General features: G+C 46.3%; 1 protein-coding gene across 7 annotated transcripts in view; it reads left to right on the plus strand.

Annotated features, from left to right (window-relative positions):
* The first annotated feature begins 680 nt into the window (after window positions 1-680).
* The window catches only part of LOC118513664 (nucleolar protein 4), a 48,820-nt gene continuing 24,315 nt past the window's right edge, over window positions 681-25,185 (plus strand). For 2 of the 7 annotated variants that reach the window (XM_036059764.1, XM_036059765.1), the window contains exons 1-5: window positions 681-1,855; window positions 2,355-2,508; window positions 2,652-2,752; window positions 2,826-2,951; window positions 3,031-3,684. In XM_036059764.1, the coding sequence (XP_035915657.1) occupies window positions 1,166-1,855; window positions 2,355-2,508; window positions 2,652-2,752; window positions 2,826-2,951; window positions 3,031-3,684 (1,725 nt within the window). In that variant the 5' untranslated portion in view covers window positions 681-1,165. The remainder of the gene's footprint in view (window positions 1,856-2,354; window positions 2,509-2,651; window positions 2,753-2,825; window positions 2,952-3,030; window positions 3,685-25,185) is intronic. The other 5 variants (XM_036059762.1, XM_036059763.1, XM_036059759.1 and 2 more) reach the window with 3 other exon arrangements.

Raw genomic sequence — 25,185 nt, forward strand, 5'->3', positions numbered from 1 at the left:
TGTTTTATGAGCAACTAGAAATTTAAAAAATGTTCATAAAATGTCTACAAGACGGAATACCGAAAGTATATTTAAGAATTAAAATATAATAAATAAAACATCCGATACAAACAAAATGTCTAGAAGAGAGACTATTTTTTTGAACAAAATTATCAAAATAAAACTCAAATTTTGTCAATACGGCGTCAAGCCGTCTAACTCAAAAAATAAATAAATAAATAAAACTCAAATTTTCATAAGATTAAAGTTAAACAAAACATACAAAAACCACCCTTCCGATAGCGGGAAACATTTTTCCACATCAAACCAGCTTACACGCACACAATCTCACTCATACCCGTGGTCCGAAAATTCGGGCTCTACCCCACCGAATACGAATGTCCTTACCGTCCAATCAGCAAGCGGTCAGTACGCTGCTTTTTTCATCCTTTTTCGTCCTATTTTCGGCACTAACAGTAGGAACTGGTGCTGACCAAAATACAAGCCCGTCTTAACGTCCGTCCAAAAAGCTGGTGTCCCCTGTTTTGTGTGTGACGGCCGTTGCTTTGTAGCGCTTTCCCTTTTTCTTTTCCACGGCTTCTTCTTCCTGAAGATGTTTGAGATGCTGCGAAGGTCCTTTCCCGGCGCTGGTCAGCGCCTCAGTTTCCATTCTGGTGCCGTTGACTCAACAATAGTCCGAAACGAGCAGGCTCCTCGGTGGCAAACGCGAATTTTACTCTACTTTCCTTGTTTTGCTCTTTGTTTTATATTTAAAATTTTACTATTTCTTAAATTTAACCACTTTCGTTTGCTCGTGTTTTGTTTGAGTGTTTGACTGTTTTGTGGTGTATTGGTTTTCTCTATTGTGTTTGTGTGTGTTTTGCATTCTTTACATCTGTTTCATTCTGTTGTGATCTTCTATTAGTGTCTTCATCTATTTTACTCGGTGTTTGGTAGATTTCGTGTTTCGTTTCGTTTTGTGATTTACTTGTCTAAAGTTACCCGCATGCAAGTGTTCGTTTATTAGTACTAGTTTTTTCTAGGTTAGTGTGTGAATGTGTGTTTAGTTTTTCCATTTGATTTTCCCACCTTCAAACGCAGCTAAAGCTAGCGGTGTATTGAGAGGTATTAGAACTAGCTCTAGTGTTTTACTCCAATAAGTACCTGACAGGGTTTAGTGAACAGTATGGACGTACAGGATTCACAGCCGTTGCGTACCTCCTTCGGTCCACCGGTGCTGGATTCACTCGGGACCGGCACTCCAACAAGTGGGCGAAGGGTACGGTCTCCGGGGGATAGCGGTGTGTCACGCAAGCGGCGCCGTTTATCGCGCTCATCCTCCAGCTCTTCGACGACATCGTCCTTGGCCAAGGTCAGCCGGCTCAGTCGAGGCCGGGACACGTTCGACGTGGATGCCGGATACGAAAATGACGCCGACGACGATGACGACGATGAAGACGATGAGGAGGAGGAAGACGACGAGGAGGACGATGGGGCAGCGGAAGAAGAGGAAATGGAGGACGAGGACGAGACTGAAGGCCACACAAAATCAGGCCAGCACGTACTCCCCACGGAAAAGGACGTCTCGTCGCACCGTAAGAGACGTGTCAGTGGCCACGGTGGTGGTGTGCGTGCGTTGGCGTCTGGTCCGGTTGATGGTAGTTGTGGTGAGAAAAATGGCGAAAAATCCACACCAGTCGGAACAGCTGATTTGAATGCGCCACACCAACCGCACCAGCTGCAGCACCAACACCAGCAACATCCGGCCACGAACTACCAACACTATCAGCAGCACCAGCAGCAACAGCACCAGCAGCAGCAACTACGTCACAACAAGCGGCCCAAATACGACTACACACGTGATCAGATGTTTGAAGTAAATAGACCGTTTTTCCAACCATCCATTCATCCATCCATCCATCGCGTCCGCATCCAAACGTGTGTCCGTTTTCCACGCGCCCACCAATGATTATTTGAGGTTTTTCCCGGTCTGGGAATTTCCCTCGCTCTCTCTCTCTCTCGAATGAATGCTCAACACTCACACTCGCGCACACGTACGCAGAAGAACTCACTCTTGCTCACTCTCTGCGAGGAAAAATTACCATCAGCTTTTCTCTCCGACAAGCGTTGAGCGACGGCGACCTTTTTTTGCTCACCAATTTCCATATTCAACAGTCGTCGGTTAAGTTTTCCCCCAAACCCTGTTTTTTGGCAACTTCCTACTCCACCAGGCGGTGTTTCGTATCGCTATCAAATCGTTTAAATTCATTCATTTCCTTGATTCATTCATTTTCCTTACAAATGCCTATGTCTTACTACAATAATTCCTCTTTTTTCTTATTTATTATCCCCCATTTTACGTTTCTGGTGGGCAGATTTTTCAACCATGGGTCATACGAACGTACGGTGACCGGGCCAAGACGAAGACGATTACGCTGAAGAAGCAGGCACGCATTATAAAGACGCTCGGTGGGCTGGAGATGAATAATCCCGATAGTTCCAAGTTTCGGTTTTGGGTGAAAACGAAAGGTCAGGCCTTGAAAGCTCATACTACATAGAGCAAAGTACACTAAACAAACAGCTGTCAAATTGACAGCTTGAAGAAAAATTCAAATTGACAGTTGACAACTGTCATGGGCCTTAGATACAAATTTTTTTATTTATGTTATTAGGATTCACCACGACGAAGCCGGGGAACTTTCAGGACATATTCACCCATCAGAACATACCGGAAAATGATGGCTGCATGCTATATGCTCCGAGTGGAGGCTTGGTAAGAAGGCCTGATTTAAATTCTGTCTTCGCGTTCTTAATGTTTTCCATCCTTTTTTTCAACTCCCGAACAGGAACCTGGTCAGCCATACAAGAAGGTGGCCGTGGTGGAGAACTTTTTCGAAATTATCTACGGTGTGCATGTGTCGCTCGGGAGTCGTGCAACACGACACGCCGGCCAGAAGCGTACCTATCGAACGGTTAGAGAATGTTCCACTAGCATAAAGCATATTTTCCAGTAAGCGATATTGATTTAATTTTTTCCTTTTCCTCGACTAGATCACCGAAACGTATGCCTTCTTGCCGCGGGAAGCCGTCACCAAGTTCTTATCGCTGTGCAGTCAATGTTCGAAGCTTACTACCAAGGTGTACTCCCCGAAATCGGAACTCAAGATGGCGCCACGTGTAGATGATGGCGCCATCACAGCGAGACGTGCGCTTAGTGAGCGTATAGCCAGCAGCTGTAGCACCCGGGTGGAGGTGGAATTGAAATGTAATAAGAAAGCCGAACGAAGCCAATCCTCGCTCCGGTACTATGAGCTGTTGCGGAATTTGTATGAAAATGGGAAATCTAACGGATCGCGCAATGGTGGAGAAGTGCCAACTAGTGGGAAACTGGTGAGCCTAACCTCAAACCTCGGTGGGAATGTGAACTCCACCACGGGTAGTGTGCGTACGTCGCGACCTGCGAGTGTCGGCTGTGAAGTGTTGACGGGACGGGGTGGTGTCGTGGTTGGAAGTGGCAATGAGCGTGGTGTAGTGAGTGCAAGTGAACGGGAGCAGGTTCCCGGTGGTGTAGGATTAAACAATAACCGCAGTGAAAAAGGTGACGACGAGAAGCGGCGAACGACGACGGCGCCGGTACCCATCACTTCGACGTATCTGGATGTGACGAGAAGCTTCGGGCTGGAGGATGACGATGCGTTGAATATGGTGAGTCTGTTCTACTACTTTTATGGGTATTTCAGTATGCAACGGCTGTACAATCAGTAAAAGTGTTAGTAAATCTGCTCACCTGTTTGAAAGAAGCATACATTTAGGCGCAAAAAAATGTTAAAGTCTTAGCAATGAGGTTTATCGTATTATTTGTAATTTTTCGGATTATCTGAGGCCCAATCTAATGCTCTGTGACGGAATCGCTATAAATCATAACGGCTTGCACCAACATTGTGGCCTTCATCTCCTCACAACCGTAATCGTCCATTTTCTTTTCGTGTAAAATAATTTCCCTCCAAAGCACGACCTTCGCCATGACCCTCCCATGCGACTCGGAAGAAAACGCACCGCAAACCTAAGACGTTCGCGACCCCTATCTGCCTACGGGGTTGCAAGCGGGTCAGCAAAGGGTCGCAGGTAACGGAACTCACCTCGACAACCCTTGACACTGCCAATCACATTTGGCGTACACCGCGCCAGTGTGCAGCTGCCATGCTACGGTCCCGAGGCGGTCTCTGGGAGACGTTTTGCGGATTTTCCATCCCGCTCCGGGTCGCTGGATTGGTGGGCCAATTAATATGCCCTTCGAGGGTACTTAGCGTAAAATGGCGTGAGTCGGTGATTGGGAATGGTTTACACGAGTGTCACAGGATGAAAGGTTTGTGGCTTTCCATTCCCTTTCGGGACAGTACTATTCTGGAGAAAAATGGTCGATGTGATCACTAATTATAATGAATGTATCGTGCCTATCGGACTTTATCACACCTAAAAGTATGCAATTCATGAGCGAAAAGCTTTTTTGGAGAATAACTTTGATTAATAGCGGTTTAAACTACTTCGCGACAGTAAATGCCCGGGAATTAGCGAGGAAGCAAATGTATTCTAGCGAAAAGTGTCAACAATGATCGAGAACAAACAACATTTTTGATGAAGTTTTGATGATAAATTGAGGATAAAATGTTGTTACCCAAGGACTTGCAACTTAAGATAGGTTCCAGAGCGATATCATTCAAAAGGACACGCTGCTGTACATTAAACAATGCATACTTTTAGGAGCATGTCATCCAGATTTCATTCTACTATTTAGCGCATTTTTCGGAAAACCTAGGGATAATTTCAAATTTTACAAAACATCATCAATGACTTATGCATCGCTCATGAAACTCCACGCAGCCTTAATACTCTCCTGCTGTCTAACTGGAGCCGGGTTTCATCAAATCGAAAAGTTTTCATTTTTAATGGGAATTATTTTTCCACCTCACTTTTTCTGCCTCCCACCCCGCTATGCTTGATCAAGACAGGGACATATACGGGATGGATGGTTAATTTTTTCCCTGCTATCCCCTGGTTCCAAATCTCCCAAGAGATCATCGAAGGAATTGGACGCGGTCGGAACATTCGGGATGGGTACAAGGGTTCGATTAAAGCGAAACGGCGTGATGAGAGTGAAAACTTTTGCCCCGATATAAGAACCCCGAACGGGCGTATGGCTGTTTCGTGGTGGTACATCTTCGTAGTGAAGGGTAGAAACGGAACCCTGTCAGCAGCGTCACTGCTCCGCGTATTTCTTGCTGCCAGAGTCTCCATCGAAGCACACAAACTCCAGCACACACACAAAGCTCATTCCGGGAAGGGATGGCATCTTCGGTTCGGCTAGCAGGATGCTTCAGGAGTACATAGCCTTCCATCTTGACAGGCTGAAAACCGAACGGGAGGAATCGGAATATAGAGAGGATGAGAGATCGACGCATTCCGAGAGGTAGCGAAAAGGGGCCCTATTTAGCTTGCTCTTGCTATATACGCCTTCCAATCGTTACCCTGAAGCTGTGGAGCGAGAGGAGAAGGGGATGGGGGGGGGGATGGAAGAATGGATAGGAAACTGTCCGCACCCGGGTCTTCGGTACGAGGGCAGACAGGCACACACACTCAACTCGAAGAGGATCCCGGTGGGAAACTGGGCAAGGGCAGAAAATCTCAAACTCAAACCCTCCCCCTATTGCGCCAAGGAAAACGGTTTGACGTTCGTTCTGGGGAGTTTCTTGGGTGGTTCTTGGGGGTGGTGAGCGAACGGAACCAGACGGCCCGGGATGGATGAGAGATGGTAAGGGACCACGGGACAGAGATCGAAGCATTAGAAGCAGCAGCAAACAGCATCTCACAGCCCGCCTCGGTTGAAAGGTTTTTCGGTTGATTTTCTTCTCCCCAGCTTCGGTCCCGTCGTTCCCAACTCACCCCATAAAACCTGAACGAGCGAGTGAAATTCTTTTCGCTCAAGAAAGATTCGTTTTTCTTACGTTCTGTTTTCCCGTTCCGTAAGGCGAGACGAGTTCATCCGAATATCTCGTGCTTGATCGACTCCGCACACCGGAAAGAGGGACAGACTCGAGTCGACCGATGGGCAAAAATGTTTGCGAGATGCTCAAAGTCCTCGGGAGGGATAGTGATGCGAACTGGTGGGGAAAAATAATAATTTTTAAGTAATTTTTCCCTCTTTTTTCTACACGCTCGCTTCTCATTTCGTATTTGCGCCATCAGGGAAAAGGTATTTCCCCATTACTTCCTCCCCATCATCATCATCATCCAGGTACAGGTGTGGCTGATTCCTGCTGGTTGGCAGAAGATTTTTAATGGCACGGGCTGGTTCGCCGATTCCTCCGAAATCGGCAAACGGAAAGGATTGTGAAGTCAGGCATGAGAATGAGCTGGCAGTTTCAATCCGTTCGATGTATCGTAAAAGGGGGTGAAAAAACGTACAGGAGGAAGCCATACGGATGCTAAGGATATTGACCATGTTTGGAGAAATGCATGCTAGGGGATTCTTTTGATTTTTTTTCTGATTGGAAAGATCAGCTTAATCTGCTTTAGAAAAAGAAAAAAAAATGTTAAGGAGTACATTTTAACTTATACCGATTGAAGTGTATAACAGTTTTGAAAGTGTTATACATAGTTGTACCACAATCTTAAAATAGATACTCAGGCCATTCTATATTCCAAGACTTACTCATTATTTTCCTAATCAATTGCAATACTAAATGTGTGCATAACAGTTGCTATACGTATCGTTATACACTCTACACCCTCGAATATTAGTATCTCTGTCCTTCTGTCTTCTTTCTTCCAACACAAAACAAAAACCCTACTTCAAAAAGCAAAATAAAACATTTCACCGTCTGTCTGCAAGGAAGTCACTGACAGTTCATTCTCCCGTCCCATCAGCAGGTCATTCGCTAATGAAAAATATTTTGCCCGTTCGATCTACACCGTTATAGCACGATATTGATTTTCCCCACTCACAAGCGATCCTTAAGAGAAATCGTCCAGTATATTTTTTTGTTGCTCCCATCTCCTGCTTGCTAGCTGCTTCCTTTGTCTTAAGAAACACAGATGCGTAGAATGAGGATGGCTGAAGTTGGTTGGGAGTAGCAAAAAAAGCCCTGAACCTGTTTTTGTTGGCCCCGGTGTTTCTATCGAAGCCGAAAAGTTGCTTCATTCTTTTGCCTTGCGGATCTGCTAATGGGAGAAACCGGTGGACACAGGACACGGCACACACACACCAAGCAATGCCGAATGAGCTGAAAATGAAGATCCGGACGATGAGTTTTTCTTTGTAGGTCTCGTCTCCCTGCTCCAAGAGACCGGGTCGCCTGAATACGTCCCGGATCCTTGGCTTTTTCTTCCCTCAATTTTGGGGGCGATGGAGGAATTCTTTCAGGACATCAGAGCATCCTTGGGGCCTCCAAAACCCAGGAGCCAGGCATTGAGAGACGGACATTGGGCACAACATAAAAGTATCCCCCCCAGAACGAATGGGGCATCCTTTTGATAGAGAAAAATGGCAAGCAAAGGGGAGCAGAACATGGTCGAAGGACCAAAAAACCGCAAGGATTCTGGACGACGATGGTCTTTGGCCGGTAAAAAGGAAACCTCCACCCCCCCTCCCCCCCTCCCGCAACTCGTTTTAAGACGAAGCCATCCAAAAATCTTGCGGGATAGGATGGGTGACGAGATGTGAGTGTGTCCCTGCATGTTCTCCGGGCACTGAAGTGGATGTTCGTCTGTTGGAGAAGCTCGTGGGACACACAGGGTTGGGGTGTCCCTGTGCGCGTGTAGCCATCGGCAAGGATTTGTCGAATGGGACCGAACGTTTTTCGGAAGAAGTTCTCGCTGGGAGGATGAGTGCCGAAGGATGAAGGCATTAGAACATGCATCTCATCGTATCTCCTTAAATGTGCTCGCCTCGGTCGGGTCGGGTGTACTTCTTACACACACACGCACAAGAGGTACACTGCCGGACTGACCACTCTACCCAGGGAGCAGGCAATCAGGGGATGCTCTGGCGACAGGACAGGCAAGGATCACATTTTCCTGTGAATATCCTCCCATTCTCTCTACCGAAGCGGAGATGAGGTTGGATGGGATGAACTAGCCACCCACAAACTCCTTAATCTTAAGCAGTCTTCTGTTTCCTTGAAAACCCGTTTCCCCCCTCCTGCTTCCCTCCTTCGCACACATACACCTTTCTTCCGGTCCCTGTCCTGTGGCTATCCGGTCGTATTCGTCTTGGAATGTTTGATCCCGGAGTACGGGACTTTCATTCTGCTGCTACTGCCGAGATGCACTCCCGACCCGACGATGGGTGGTTGGGTGGGTGGATGTTTCATCGACTAACCACCCCAAAAAGCAACCCACCTTCGAACCGAAGCCACCCACTATGGTCGACCGCATGAAAACCCTCCCCCCCCAACCCCGGTTCTGCGCCGCCTCCTTCTGCCCTATCTGCAGGACATTGGACTTTGGACAAGTAAGATGTGCACTATGTATATGTGTGGGTGTGTGCGTGTGTATGTGTGCAAGTGTGCTCCGATTTTCTTCTTGGGGGGTTCTCTTTCTTGCACAACCCACCTTCCTTGAGGGTGGCTTGGATTTGGGAGTTGATGTCGGTGGTCAGATTGTGCTGACCGTGTGTCTACCGGTGTGTGTGTGTGTCTGTGCGTTTGCTTGAAGGATTGGAGCAGAGATGGAGGTGTAATGTATCCATGTACCAATGTGTGTGCGCAAAACCTTAAGGAGCACAAGAAAATGCCTCCCCCTCTCAGATCGTACTCTGGAGGAGGGGGTCGGGGTGGGAGACTTCTTGGGAGCTTGGGAGCCATTTTCCGAATGGGATGGGCTTCAGGCGCTCTGGAGCACACAAACACCCAACTTTAAGCCACCCACTCCTGGAATGGGGTGCGAAGCCTCCACAGAAAATTGACCCGTGTGATCCCCCAAGTGTAGGGTGGGAGGGAGGGGGGGGAGGGTTGAGGGGTGTCAAAGGCAAAACGAAGAAAGAGACCGGTAGCTATCGGATCCTTGCACCCCTGTGCGATAGGGAGGAGCCTAAAATGGACGATCTTCGCACCTTCTTCTTCTTCTTCTTCTTCTTCTCGTGGGTGGGGGAGGATGAGTGGGAGGGTGATTTCACATGGCATGACCCCACATACATTCTTTCTTCGGAGCCGAAGGGGGTCGTCCAAACATCCTTATTCCAGGAATCCCAAAAACCCACTCACCCCTTGATGCGCCATTTTTTTTTTGGCTTGCTTTTAGTAGATGCTCTCTACTACTACTTCATTCTGCTTCAGGACAATTTCGTTGTCCTCCTCGGTCCCTGACGTCGCTCGACGTCTTATTATATAAATGATTTTCTTAGAAAACCGAAACTTTCCAGCGCTGTGTGATGTTCTCCAGTGGACACTGGTTTTTACCCGTGATTGCCCTGCGGCCGACAGGAAAGGAGACGGGATGTGACGGAAGTAGGGGTAGGGGGACGGAAGATACCGAACCCCGGAAATCAAGAACGAACGATGGATCCGTACCTCACACTCACGAGGTTGAGAAGAATGTGGGCACAATCTTCCAATGCCACAGTAAGGATGTCCGTGTGGGATGGTGGTCCAGAAAGCAGAACAAACGCCCCCTAAACACACGAGCGGTAGAAAGTATTGCCAAAAGAGTCCGGGCACTGAGACGATGAAGACGATGAGAAGTTTTTTCTTACACCCCACTGCCCCGGCACTGATCCGTTTGGTCATTTTCAGTCCCTAAACCATAAACGACCATGGGGATCGTGTTTTCGTCCAACAAACGCTCCATCGAACTTTCGTTCTTTCGATCCTTTCGTTTCGAAGGAGACGATTGCCGAGAGGTTGTTTGATTAGATTGGAAAAATTGGATGTGAAATTGGTGTCCCGGTATCGGTGTGCTGGCAAAATGCAAAATCGCAGAGATGTGGTCGGCACCGGATACAGTGATGGTGTCCATTTGCTGTGTTTACTATCAATTTGTACCTATTTCGGTCCCGGATGGAGTAGGAGTTTTTGTGTTGTTTTCCGGCATGATCTTAAGCAATTCAGGAAAGGAAGGTTTGTCTTCTTTTACTGTGAGAATTTATTGTCGTAAGAAGAAATCTTTCCTGAATCGGCGTTGCTACTTTGGCCTACTAAGATTGCTGTTTGCCTAATAATGGGCATTAGGCAATGCGTAATACACAGGTTTTAGATGCTTTAGGATGAGAGGGTTTTTATTAGAACAAAAGCTAAACAATGTACAAGGGTCCCATTTTCCTTGAGTAAAGAACAACATTTTATAGTTATACGAGTATAGCCACAGGGTAAACTAAATTCTTCCCCAAATATGAAGGGGTTTTCTTTGCTACTCTTTTTCAGTCTGCCAAAAACCACTTAATGTCTCATATGTTTTAAAACGACAAACATCTGTACATTAAATCTTCGATCCAAAACCTTAACCTTGCTCCCTGTGCTTGCTGCCCGGGAAAAGTACTCCCGACCCTACGAAGTCCGGAAGGAACCATTCAAAAATGTGCAAATTAAGGAATGCACCTTCCCAAGAAAGGTCCAAGAAACTTGCCCCCGGTTGCCCATGCTGCTGCACGCGCTGGATTGTTTTGACGGCGACGACGATGATGTTCCATCTGGTTCGGGACTTCTTGACCGGGACGGTCTGGGAAGCCCGTCCAGTCGTTTGGGCGAAATTTTGCTGAGTAGTTGGTTGGTAAAGTTTTTGCGTGGAGCCGAAGCAATTCCTGGACTTTTCGGAAACTCCATTCGGAGTTTAACGGGGGTTAGAGAATAATTGAAATTGCTGTACGGGAAGGTTTTTAAGGGATGTGCACAGTGCAGTGTATGAGTGGTGGCAAATATTCGTGGCCGTAATGGATTGTGTATCGGAGATGTTTGGCGAGGGTCGCCGTTTGGTTGTTGGAAAATATCTTTCTGATGAATAGTGGGATGCAGCATTTTCTTAGCGTGTTTCTGAATAGCATGGCGTGAGCTAGGAAGTACGTATTTCGTCATAATTGTAATGAAAAATCCATAAAACGTGTGCCCACCCCAACCTGATACTTTTTGTAGTTTTCCCTTACATCGAAATCAACATTAAAAGTACCATAAGGTATGCATTATTTTTATCTTTTTTTATTTGAAAATCATCGAAATGTTAAGAAAAAAATAGTTAAATGATGAATTAATAATGGATAAAAAATATACAACTTTTAATGCATTTGTATTCTTAAATAAACGTTATTCTGTTTTATTGTAAATAAAATTTGAAGCGCCGAAAAGTATGCAATTTGTGTGGCTTTTTTGCTCTATGATTGCATACCTTCCGGCGCTCTCACTTGATTGCTGTGTGTATCGCAAAAAAGCAGATTTTTAACACAAAAAAGTATTGATTTACTACATTCTCGCACATAATTCATCAACTGCTTCACCAGAACAACAACTCTGTTAAACAATTTCTTGACCACTTGCCTTCTACACTTGACTAAATGACATGGACGAGCGAGAGAAGAAGATGGGTGCACAAATTGGGAAATTTTAATCTGCAGTCAATCGTGAGCCAGCTGCTATTTCCTACCACCGACACGGTGCGTCCCGTGTATACTTTACTGCAAGAAAATTATCTTCCTATGTCCCGAAGAACAGGAAGGGGTACCGGTGAGTTAGGCCGTTTACCCCGTTCGACGGTGCCCTAAAGTGTGTACTGATTTTGTGACGCACACTACCACACGTACACACACACACACGCACTGAGCGAGAACGCAGCGACATTCACTGGGGTTCATCCGAATGCACGCATGGTTGCAAGCGTATGCGCATGGATGCACTTGTACGCTAGCTAATGAGATGCGTAGTTTTGTTTATGCACTCTCATTCGCCTCATTGGGGCGAGGGACAGTTGTGGGGAAGGAGAGGTGCGCTAATGTTGTATACTTCTCCTACGGGGGTGGGCAATGGGCTGGAGAGTGGGGTTGAGGACTGGCCGTAAGATAGACGATCGATAAGGAGCCTGGAATTGAATTCGGATGCACTGTGCACCGAGGTGGGTCCGGATGAATGTCCGAAGACGTTGGCAGTTTGGAGCGAGTTGGAGTGAGCTGGGAGACCGAGCAGTAGCAAAATCGAGGAAAGGAAACAAAGGCAATTAATAGGATGCGGTACGGAAGTGCGAGAGGGTGGATTTGGAAGCAGAAACACGGTAATGAGGAAAATGGATAGTGGACCCATGATGACGCCGGGTGAAGCTACGGTGGGACAGTAGAAGGTAGTTCTAGTAGTTAGACTGAAAAACATAACATCTTGTACATCTCCCCATCGGTTTCCCTGATTTTAAACTAACCCGCCTCCCCAAGCAAGCAACCCAACCTCCTCTTGGGGTTGGGGAAGAAAAATCGATCAGACTTAGGAAGACTTCCTGGTTTCCTGAGCGAGAGACACCCAGACCCTCCTCCCCCGATACTCTTTCTTGACTAAGAAACGGAGGAGACCTTCGGGAAAAGCTAAGACGATTGAATAAACCGACCATACTCGGTACTAGTCTCCGGTCGGCCAAGATTCGCCAAGAAGGTGTGAGACGCTGGAACGTCTTCGGACCCGAAGCCCGGGCATTGGTCACCCGGACCGGATCCAGAATCTTGAGCCTTTTCCTTCCCAAGGAGTTGGTCGGCACTCGCTGAGGTGTGGGTTTGGTGCAAATGTCTCGAAGAACATATCGGGCGGGCGTCCATTCGTCCATCTTAACCTACCGGGATGGGATGAGAAATCTTAAGGAACACACATTGGGTAGTGTTTTCTTAAAACATGGAACATGGTTCCATTCGGCCTCGACCGGTCAGGATTGCATATTTTACGCACACAGACACACACACACACGCATAATCGCTTCCTGGCACATATGCTTGCCGGGGGAGCGTGTGTATATAAGCGTGTGATTAGGGATGGGGAGACATTGGGCCCTTGTGTCTGGGGGCCGTGCTAGAAGCTAGCAGCAGGATGATGTTAGGATTTGGTTTGTGGAAAGATTTTGTCGTTTTATGGCAATTTTTATCGGAGTAAGTGATTCCGAAAGAACATCATACCGTACAACCCGCAATCTGAGCTACGAAGCAAGGACATTCCTTCTTGGACATGGATTTCTTGGACGATAAAGTTCCACTGCTTGTCTGGGGTGACTTTCGAACTAATTTAAGTAACTTTTTTACAAAACACGAATAGTAAACGAGTAAAATTAATACAGACATTTAAGAGCTAAAACTGCAAGTAACAAATGTAAAATAAAATAAATACATTTCTTCTGCAGAACACATAAAAATATAAAAATTATGCTATTGATAGCGGAAACTAAAACAAGAGCGAAGTTTAGTTTAGTTAAATACCGGCAACAAAAAACAAAGAGAAAACAATAAATATAGATATAAGACAATAGAAAGCGAATAGAAAAGTAGCAATCAAACAATAGAATAAAGTATTTAAGTGTTTGTGTCTAATGCATTGAATAATGATATGAAATTCTTAAATTAAATAAAATAAAAGCTACCGACAAGACACGATTGAACAGAGCAATAAATTATGCATGCGTTCATCTAGAATTTCTAACGATTTTCGATTTTTTTGAGCCCACACTAATTGAAAAATACTCCCAACATTTCAATTAAAAACACTTAACCTGCACTTGCCAACCAGGCCCTGGTTGTCCACTTCTCGTGCAGTGACGGATAAAGTGGCTAATAATTTATAAGTGCCTTACCCAGCTCAAGATGGCACTCGTTGATAGCAAAACCATTCCGGACCGGTGCATCCGGCGCATCTCACCCGATTAAGAAACCAGGTTCCTGGGTGGCTTTTCTTTCCAACACGGGCCGGCAACTTCTTAGCTCTTCGGGGCTCCCGAGAAACTGGTGCTCGTTAGGCGTAGTGCAGTGCAGTACACTAGTCTAATGATCTGCTCAAGGGTGAAATGCTTCTTTTCTTGCACTCTTTCACTTGGTACCCAATGAAGCGGTGCGGGATTGCACTTGACGTTTCAATAGGAACGCACATACGCGTACGCCTCTTTTGTTGTTACAATGCACTCGATACCGGGCAGAAGAATTCTTCAGCCGGGCTAACTTCCCCAAGATGGTCAGTGTTAAGAAAGGTCAGTCAGCACGGTTGCGATGCGTAACGGAGGGTTTCGCGAAATTGTTATGCAAATGGGGGAATGGGTAAACGTCTTCGTCGGTCGGTCGGCGCAGTACAGATCGAATCGATTCGATGGTTTGTGTTCGCGTCGAAAGTGAACACGAGTCGCATCTTGTATGCGTATGAGAAGCGCGTGTACAGTGTTAAATGTCGAGGTCTTTCCAGGTGAAGGATGTTAAAGACGGGCCAAGACGTCCCTCTTGCCGGCGAAGAAGCAGGATGACGTGATGGAAGTGATGGGATGCATGTTAATGTCAGCAGCGGGCAAGTGGAATGGTTGAAAAGGATTGAAAGGCTGTCAACGGGATGGCTCAAAACTCAGATTATCGATGACAAGGGCAGGGAAGAACATGATAATATGTGTGAAATGCAGACACTGTGCATTATGCTTTGGTGTTTTGATTTAATAATGCTTGGGATGGGTTCGTGGTTGAGGGATGCGCCGGCAAAAGTCAAATCAACGTCGGAGGACGCATTATAGACCCAAACATTGATTTCAATACAACTCATGTGTTGCGAATTGCCTAAGAACAGGCGTAGAAAAAAGTTCTTCTGTAAGGAAGTTGACAAAGCTCAAACGTCAAAGGAAAGAATCAAATCATCGCATCGGCTACCTAACAATGATTACTTTCCCTTTATTTCGATACCAAGCATTGAATCAAACAATTAGAGGATCAATTTATGGTCTTTTCATGGAACCTACCAAAACAAAGACTGCATACTGAAGCTCAAAACAAGGCTCTCCTGTAGCTCCTACACTGTTCCTTCGTTTGTAAATTTGAAATTGTCCCGAGCAGTAAATAAACGAGACAAACCAAAAATAGAAACATAATAAAACCAAACAGCAAACATGCCCAATTTCATCATCCAACCCTGGGTTTTGGCACCGCGCGACACGACTACCCACACGAAACGGGACAGTTTAGTCTTGGTTTGTTTTGGTGCTGTTGATCCATCAATAAAACTCACCCGACCGTGTGCGTACAGGTCAACCCCAAGTGCAGCGCAGTGCAGTCCGGAGAAAACAAAGTCAACCTTCAGTTGGGAATGTAAAAATTGGTTGCAGAAGAATTGAGCGGCAGCAAGCAAACAAAAAACACGGGCCCGACAACGCAATCGTTTTCCAATTTTCAACCTTCACCTTTGCCGTGCAGTGGAGTTGCAGCACTGTGCTCCGCGCTTGCAAATGCTCCGGAAATTGCATCTTCCCAGGGCGTGTGAGAAGTGCTGAGAAGTGCAGTTTTTTTCGCGTTCCTCTCGATCCGGAGTGCACTACTAGCAGTTCCTCCTGCTACTACTGGCACTGCTCATCATCATCAGGTTCGTGGTACAAGCGACAGCTATGCACGGATTGTTCGTACCACACCGTACACCGTGAGTCCGTGATTTGCTCCATCGGACATCGGACCTTTTTCCGGTAGGGTTGCATTTGCATTTCTGCATTTTTGCCACACCACACAGGGTGGAAAGCAATACACTACAAGGGGGTGTGATAAATTAGAGTTTACTTGCACCGGACAGTTCTAGAAGTGGTAGGGCGACGAGCAGTGGGAGCGTATGCCGGATGGCGCGGAGGAAAAAAAAATGGCAAAAAACCAAAACAGACTCCCCAGACAGACGAGTGCATTTCTGCGATTCGAAACCGAACGGCACTCAACCCCACGCCAGCGAATGACGGTGGATGCATTCAGCTAAAACTGGTGGGGTGCATTTTTAAAAAGATCCCATCCCTGACCCCCGAGGGGACACACGTACAGTACAGCGAATCGGTCGTACCGGGGGATTTTTGTGCTGGTCCCGGGTGCAGCTGATGTTGCACGCATTACGCGCTAGTTCGTGGCGAAGCCAGAATCGTAAACCTCATCTCGCAGTCTCTTTCCAATCGGAAGATATTCGCGAGGACTTCTCGTCGAACTTCTGGTCGGGTTGCATTTTTTTGCTCACTCTCCCATTCTTTCTCTCTCTCTCTCTCACTTGCCTTTGCTATTCTATTCTAAATGAAGAGTGTGCGAAAGGGTGCAACGTGTGCAGTTGCACTGTCATTCGTCGAACTTGCCAGCGTCCGGGAATGCTTTAATGCCCACCGCCCAAAAGGGTGCACAAAGTGAACATAAAATTTCATTTACCACGTTTTGTTTATCACTCACATCGGACGTTCGGAATGGGGTGTCGTGAATGTGCTCAGATGTGTGCGTGTGTGTGTGTGTTTCTAGTGGTTGAATTAATGGCAGAACTTATGCCTACATACAAGGGGCGTCCAGCGTTTGCGGGTGAGCTTGGAAGGGGGTCCGAGTGGCTCGGAGACGAGGTTTAGGTGATCAAAATGGACAAAATCTCATCCTTGGTGGTAGGAGTAGGAGTTTGTGTCCCGGGTTCCATGTCCGTCATGATTGTAAACCACCACCCTTCCCCCCGAGTGGGTGGTTGGGTGAGACTCGCACACACACACACACATACATCCACCTTTCGTTCATATACCAATCCCACATTATACATGGGATGCTACACATCTTGGGCGACACTTGTTCCGGCACTGGTATGGGGCTCCTCGGTGAAGATGCACCGTATCTCGCCCCGGCTGGGTGGTCTGGTGGGTGGTTCCAATCTCGTTATCCACCCAAGAACACGAAGCCTGCTAGTATATACGGCTAGCTACCCGGTGCTCATTCCACACGCGACCGACTCCATCCTTCTTGGGTGGGTGCCCGAGCACGAAGGCTGGAATGAGTCCCTAAACCGGGAACGCTACTGGAAAAGGTAGCAGCTCGAGCCCGGCCTATACATGTGTGTGTGTGTGCGTGCCTTGCTATGCCTTGCACCAACCCCAATGCTAGCGGGAGGCTCTGTAGCGAAGATGTTGCATTCCCACCCATCTGCCTCCACCCAAACTGGGGGGCAGGGTGGTTCCAGTTGTGTACGCTCATCCCACCACCCAGAAGGGGGTGAGTTTTGAAGCTTGACTGCTTGCCAGTCTTATTAAACAACTTCCCCCCACGTTATTAAGGGAGCATGGGCTGAGCGTGTGTTCCGTGTGTTCCGGGTATGAGCTTCAGGGAGGGAGTTGTTTCGATTTCGAGCACGGAGCACGGGGAGACAAACTGCTACCGATGCCAATGTTAAACCCCACCCCACCCAAGCGTATGTGTTCGTGTGTGTGTGTGTGTGTGTGTGTGTGTGTGTGTGTGTGTGTGTGTGTAGTATGTCCCATGTATGAGACAACAGGATCCGGTACCAGCTTCCTCCTTCAAAGCCCATCCATGAACGGGACATACTCCTTCAACATCCTACCCATCCTGAGTGGTGTGGGCGGTTTTGGGGTGGTATGTGTGCGCCCGAGTGTGCGGTTGCTTCTTGAAGAACATTTTCTTAATAATAAATCATAGGCACATAAGGTTGTTAAACAATCTTCGGAGAAGTTGTGTTTGAATTTTGTCTTACCTTTCCATTTTCCTTTTCCCGGGGCTGCTGTTCCTCGGGTGGCAGAGGGAGGTGAGGAGGAGGAGGAGGAGGCGGGGGAGGTTAAGAAAAGGGGGATGAAAATTCCAAACACAACGCAAAGAACAAGAAGGTATAGGTAGCCAATCCCCGGGGTGTGTGTGTTTGTCTGGGAAATAAATTTTCCACCCAAAAGCTGGCTTCTACTTCGTCTTCGTGTGGCTGCTCTTTCGGGATGGGTGTCGTTTTTCTCCAAAAATTTCTCCATTGGTACCCCTCAGTGTCAAGGCGGGTTTTGCTTCTGCTTGGTGTGGCAAGTAAAAGAAGTCTAGCGTTGCTGGCTGTTTTTTCTGTGGCGAGTCGCTAGGAAAAATTGGATAACCTCCATGCACACACTTACAGCCACACACCATCGCTTTCCACAGCCCAATCCGCGGAGGGATTTTGGGAAAGGGCGAATAGAAAAAAAGAACTCCAGATCCTTTTCCAACTGTTTTAATCTCCAGACTGCAGCAACTGGGGTAACGCTCCCGTAGGTCGAGCGGTTTCAATCCGTCCCGAAACGGACCGACCACATCCCTCCATCGCTGATTTTTTTTTGTTCGCTCGTTCGTTGTTATTCATTCACTCGTGTTCGTCTTCAATCCCCGAGTAGATTGGGATCCTTTCGGCCACCGTTTGGAACGTCTAGGGAAGTAAAATAACCCGGAATCGCCAACGGAATGGAATGGGAAATTATATCCTACCACCTACCACTACCACTGTTGGCACCGTAGAGTAGTAGCGTTAATACAACCGGGCCTGGACGAACCGGGAACGATGGGGTTGGAAAAATTCAACCGAGCGAAAGCCTCGGGCTCCGGGAAATAGAGGGTGAAAAGATGAACCCTTTTTTTTTAGCTCGGGCCCGTGGTTTGGGGAGATCGTCGCTTTTTTTGCTCCCGTGCTTGCCGCAGCAAGATACGCTAGGAAGAAGGTATCGAATGATTGCGGAGAGAGAGAAAAAAGCAGCCGGGAAAAATCCCCACTAGAGACTAGCACTGGTAAACTGACGAAAAAGTGACTCCCTATCGCTCAACCTCCTGCCAACCTCTTCCGGTTGGTGGGGTTCGGGGGGAGGGTTAAAGAAAAAAGAGTTTTTCTTTGGGACTCGGTGGCGGGGCGCAAACGTTCAATTTTTCCGCGCTTGCCTCTTATTCGGGATCGAAGCCCTAGAAGACAACGAACGAAGGGCATATCAACGGTGGAAAAGGGGATGAGGAAAATGGGTAGCCGAGGCCAACAGGGGCAGACATTTTTATTTTTATCAAAGTGGAAAAACCTCTTCCGCTTGAAACTGCTTTCGAAGGAGGGTGCAAGTTTGCAGGTTCTTTTTTTTTTTTTTTTTGTTCCACCCCGTTCATTCATTCGTTCCGAAAAACGGTCCGAGGTTGGATAAAACCAACAAAACAAAAAACCGTCAACGGACAACGGGGTTTCGCTGGAGTTTTCATCCGATGGAGGAAAACTCTTTTTTCTTTCAACCCCATTCCGCGATTAGTTTGAAATTAGGGGGTGGTTTGGGGGGCGGGCTACAGTACGGGACGATATTTGCTACCACTTTGCTTGCACCTTAGTATTAAAAAGCGCCTAAAGGTATGCAATTCGCAGTACGATGTTCATTGTGGGTTTTGTCATAAGAATAGTCTTGCAACGTATTATGAAAATGCCTAAATATTTGTCAATTATTACTATTTTCTCGCATCACTCTCTCATTATTTATTAGAAAAAAAAATAAAACTACTGTCCACACTTGGTTGGAAGTTTTCTGCTAGAGAGACTCCAGCCCTGCGTTTACTGCTCTTTTATAACGCTCCATGAGGAAATATTCAACTGTGCATATTTTTTATTTGTTTTTCTGTCGCTTACAAGTTATTTGTATATATTTGTAATACCATAACGCCTAGATTTATGCAATCTGTGTTGCGTTATTTATTTTATAAGTGTTCTATGTATTATTGCTTTTGGTGAAGATTTCTGATTCCATTTCACTCATAAAAAATAAAACAAATTAATCTTTAATATTTAATCAACCTCTGTATCATAATTTTTTTCCACCACTGTACTTATAATATTTTTGTCGAGCTCACCAAATCCGCTAACCTGGGAGTGTGTGTGTGTGCGGCTATTTTTCCCCCTTTACATTCTCCCTTCACACCGAACCCTTCTTCCCCTCCTTCACGCTGAACCCAACCATGAATTATCGCGAAACGTTGTCGTCCGTGCACGATTCGGACAGTAAGCAAACGGCCAACCCTGGGCCACGGGTAATCGGAGGGTGGGTCTAGAACCTGCAGCAGCAAGGTGGGGCGCAAACCTTTTTAGACAATTAAATAAATTAAAATAAAGGATACCAGCTACCACCATCACCAGGACGAACGATCACTGGAGTGGATGGGATGGGGAAACTGTTGTTTTTTTTTTGTTTGCTAGTGGAAAAAATAACTTCTCGAGCACCGGTGGACTGGGACGCGAGTTTCACGAGGCGGAATGTCACTTCTTCCACCGAAAAAAAGGGTGCCCGTGGGTGTGTGAGAGTTTGTGCGAGAGTAGGAAGGAACGGTTTTAGTGACTCGTCCCGAAGCAATAGATAGCGAAAATGGCCACTGAAAACCTGGACCCCCCCCCCCATGCCCGGTTCGATTGGGAGCGGTTGGATGTTTTATCAAGCCACCAACACCATCACCACCACGTGGTGCCTCTTTTTGTCGTTCTCTGCAATCGCTCGAAACAGTAGACGATCGTGTTTCGATGTGACGACGGGAAGGGAACAACTTGACCGGTCGCGTTTTTAAGCTGACTGGCCGGAAAATGGAGAGTTTTTTTCTGCTGCAGGGTGTCTTTTTAAAATCCTCAGAAGAGAGAGGGTGATAATATTAATCTGAAGGCAGTTTTCCAAAGGAAAGTTCGAATTCCGAACTTCTGCCAAACAAATGAAACACCGTTCTCGTACCTTGTGTTCCAGATTTTTGACGAACCAGAAGCGCTCACTCTCGCTTCCAACTCTCGCACAGCTACTGTACGCTCTACAAAAGTCCACCGAAGCTAGAACGTCAACGTGAGGACATGCCGTGAGTCCTGCAAAGGAGTTCGCTTCATAATCGCAGTTTCGCGACAAACAACTACGGCGATGGATGTTTCGAGGAGGAATGGGAAGGTTGTTTTTCGAGAACTACGGTCCGGAGTGTTTCGTGGTCCATTGCGTGGGCTTGCGGAGTTTTCGAAAAATTGGGAACACCGTCCTCGCAATGGAAGCAAGGTGGGATCTATTCTTGAGCTTTAGGAGAGTGCTATTGGATATTGGACGAAAGTATTGCACAGAAGGAAGTTATTGGGAAATTATTTTTGTAGATTATTGTCGATTTTTTTATTTGCTAAATAGAATGCTTGATAATTTCAGCCACTTGATGCAATGCGCGTTGCCTATCGACAGGTGCATAGGACAGAGATGGTGGGATCAGCTTGAAATAGTTTAGTATGAACCATAGAATGTATAATGATTTTTCAAGTAGCTACGAACGTTGTAAAACGGTTTGTTTTGGGATTAATTTAATGTAAAACAGCTATAAAAGTCACATAAAAATGTATGAAAATTAAAATTAATACCAAAACGATGTTCCCTTCATGATTAATTATTAATTTTAATCTACCTAGTATCACTTCAAAGTACACGCAGCACGCACCCTTCTGTACCACACCGTACCTTCTGTGTATTCGCCTGCGTATTTTGGAGGAAAAAAAAAGATTGTTTTGTCAGCGAACGGACGCTTGGTTTAATTTAACGCGCCCGTTCATTCACTCCTGCCTCTGCCTGGTTCCTTTTCCCAAACGCTCTCCCAAAGGCGCGCACGTGTGTGTGTTTGTGTGCGGGAAGCACCCATCGTGCATCGTCGCGAAATGGAAAACGGCGCTCAGCCCACCCTTTTTTCCCCGTAAAGCACTGCCACAGTTCGAATGCTGCCCGTGTTGAGTCGAGTCCTGTCATAAGCGTCCCGCGATACGCTGTTCCCATTTCGCAAAGTTTTGTTGTCCACGTGGAGAGGGGGTGGCGGTGAGCGGGAGGAGGGTAATAGGAAGGGATGGGGAAAAGCATCACCGTTTTTCGTTTCATTTTCCCTATTTTATCACTCGGGATGTTCGTGTTTCTTGGTAGGGTGCCGTTTCATACCCTCCCTTAGCCCGTTCCCGCGCCCGTTCCTAGCATTGTTGGCCAGGTAGAAGCGTAAGGTTCGGTAAAACGGTAGCGGGGCGGTGTGTTTTATGGCGGGGCGAAAAATGACGAGGGATGCTTTTAAAATTTTCACCATTCACCAGCCCGCACGGTTTGGATTGGCCGATGTGTCCTTGCGGGAGTTGCTTGCTGGGCAAGCTTCTGTTCGCTACTTCTGTTCTTGTGCAGACCGAAAATGGAACGCTCGGAACGGCGTTCCTTGAACGTAGAAGTCGCAGGACAAAAAAAGCGAGGACGTAAAAGGACCGCTTTTTGGGATGTCTATTTTTTTACTCCCCGAGACTGTACTCATTTTCCACTGGCAGGAAGAATAGACGTGGGAGCAGCAAAAAAAAAGTCACCCTCACTCTATGCAGCATTTTCCCGAGACATTCGACGCACAGTGAGACCGAAGACCGAGAAGGAGACGGTTCCCAGTGAGTATGTGCGCGCGGCATAATCAAATGAAACTATGAGCAAGCACATGGGCAGGCTCCACTGCTTCGGCCCGGTTACTGATGGCAACACCCAGATCCGTAGTTTCCACAGTCGGACCACAAAATACGAAAGGACGAAGGAAAAGTGCACATTTTTGAAGGAATGATGATATTTTTTCTCCATTCCCCGTTGTAGCGAGGGAACATCCGGCGAACGTCCGCTCGCAGGGAGTTTCTGTCCTCCCTTTCCCGAAATGGATTCGCTCGAGCGAGAAGAGAAAATCTGCATCTAGCTGAAGTTGGTCGACCGGTACGCATTTGGTCATTCTTTCTATCGTACCGTTGCAACCGGACGAAATCGCACGAAAATTGCGAACGCAATGGCTACGAATTAGAAGCACCCTCCAAAACGAGCAAACGAGCCACCCAACGACGTCAACGACGGTGTCCAGCAGAACAAGAGCGAGAGAGTGAGTGAGCGAGGACCAAACAAAAAAAAAACCTGTACGGAACACAATTAAGCACCCGAGCACAAGGACCAACCCCATTCTGGACACGGGCACTGCAACGACACGACACGGACATTCTCATCATCATACTCAACATCCTCGTCGTCGTTGTCGTCGTTGCCGGGCATTGGCCCAGGGTTTCCTCCTTACGCGAACGCGGTTCCAAAATGGTTCAGCAAACAACAGCAAGAAAAAACCAAACTCGCGCGCGCCTGCATTACTTCGAAAGTGCATTTTTCTTTTACCCGCCGTCAAGCGCACACTGCAGGACCCGTGACGCACTCGCGAATGCAAACTGGCGACGCGATGTAATCTGATCAAGCGAGTGGAAGTCATCAAAGCGTGATGAACTTGTCGTTCGATTTCACCGGGCTCCGGGTTGGTTGCATCCTTCGACCGGACGACTGCAGACGAATTGCAGACGGGCAAGGTTTGTTGATTATTTGCCGAACGATGACGACGACGACGACGACGGATTCGGCTGCCCATGGTATGCCGATTGATTATCGGAAGAATAGGGGGGAAAAGGGCCGGGGGAGTGGCATTGAAAGAGTGCAAAACGAACGGTACGCTACTCGTAATCGAAATCGAGTGGAACCGAGTCTGCAACTGCTAACGGTAAGAGTTTGAAAAGGAAAGGAATTTTTAAAAAGTGGTTTTGAGAATCTAAGCTGAACTCATCGTTTGGAGAACTGTTTTAATTTGAATTTTCATTACAAAGATGCATTTCTTTAGAGAAGGGAATTAGTTTTGTGCTTATGATCATGTGGATTAAGCTGTAAAAGTTGTAATTTTTTTTTAAATACCTTTAGCTTAGTGAGTTGCATACATTTAGGCGCAAGATGTATTTATTAATCGAGGTGAATTTAATGATCTTCCATAAACCTTTTAGACACCCGTATTTCTCCAGTAGTTGATTTTTGATCTATGTAACTGAACTCTCACAACGCCTGAAAGTATGCAAATCATAACAAAGCTCCAAGAGAAATGTTTTTTTTTGTAATAATTTTAAAATTCGAATAAATTTTAAGAAAGAAAACCAATTGTTTTGTGCTTGGAACATGAAATTTTGTTCATTTCAATACGATTGTGCTGTAAAAAATGCATTAACTTCCATATAAATGTTTTTAATGATTACAAATTGCATAAATTTAAGCGTCGGAAAGGCACTTGTCACAATTATTCCATTCATGAATTTTTGTACTGAATTTCCGACGCTAGAAACTATTTTTGTACAAAGCCTAAATGTATGCAATATACATCTATAATGGTTCTTTTTAATGGAGATAAAAAGGTACTTTATAGAAAAATAAAATGTTTTGACTCATCCGTTTCCACATCTAGCGCGATCCGTTTACACCCGTTCTACACACGAATGTTTAAGCTACAGTTGATCAAAAATCCACTCCATAGCTAGTCAACCTTATCCAATGGCAATCCTTTAGCTGCATGAACCTGCCGGTGGTTAGATAGATTATCACTTTCTCCGAAGCAGCCCACGTGCTGTTAATGGTCGGGAAAATTCGATCTCCCAATATCAAATTTTAGCCTTTCGCCTCGATCGTTTGCATCGATTTGGGACGAAATGCGAAGCGTATGCAGCACAATTTAAACGCCCAATATCCGTAAGAAATTTGATCCGATGCAATGTGGTGGAAATTAATGCCCTGTTCAAGGAAAAATCTAATCCCAACTCGACACGGTGCAATAGCGTTAGGGTCGTTAGCGTTCTTGGAAGCGTCTGGAAACGCTTTCGGCCAGCAGTTAATCAGCAACACGGTGGTGTGCCTTTCACACTTTATGCCTGGTTCCTTTCAAATCCTTCCGATCACGGAAAGTTCGCGAAATTCATTGAAAAATTGTGCAAATCACGTGCACGAGGGAAAAATAAAGCCAAACTCAGCTGCACGACCCGGTAAAACGACAGGCTCGCGGCAAGCAACAGGTACGCGATAAATCACAGCGGAAAGCTGGCAAATATAGCATTCGGAGGGAAATTTATTGTCAGTGGTTTCGTGTTTGCCAGCAGATTTTGTGAATGAAAAACGTGTTCCGAGGGCGAATGTGAGAGTGTTAACCTTGCGATTTATTCGCCGAATTGGTTGTGTGTGCTCGCTGGTGGGAAGAGAGCTGTTCTTTGATTCATTCAAATCTTCCCAGTAGGCGCTGGTATTTTTCAAATCAAAATAGGGTGTTATACACATTGCCTAACTTTAGGCGTTTTGAAAGACGATCTTACAGTTGTCACTGTACATCGAGTGTTTTATTTTAGTGATACATTTCTACTGATAAATTGCATCACTTCTTCTCCTCTTTTGAACTGTTTTATCTTCTTTTTGCTAATGAAA

The sequence above is a fragment of the Anopheles stephensi genome, chromosome 3 (genome assembly GCF_013141755.1).
Source record: "Anopheles stephensi strain Indian chromosome 3, UCI_ANSTEP_V1.0, whole genome shotgun sequence".
NCBI classification, from domain to species: Eukaryota; Metazoa; Arthropoda; class Insecta; order Diptera; family Culicidae; genus Anopheles; species Anopheles stephensi.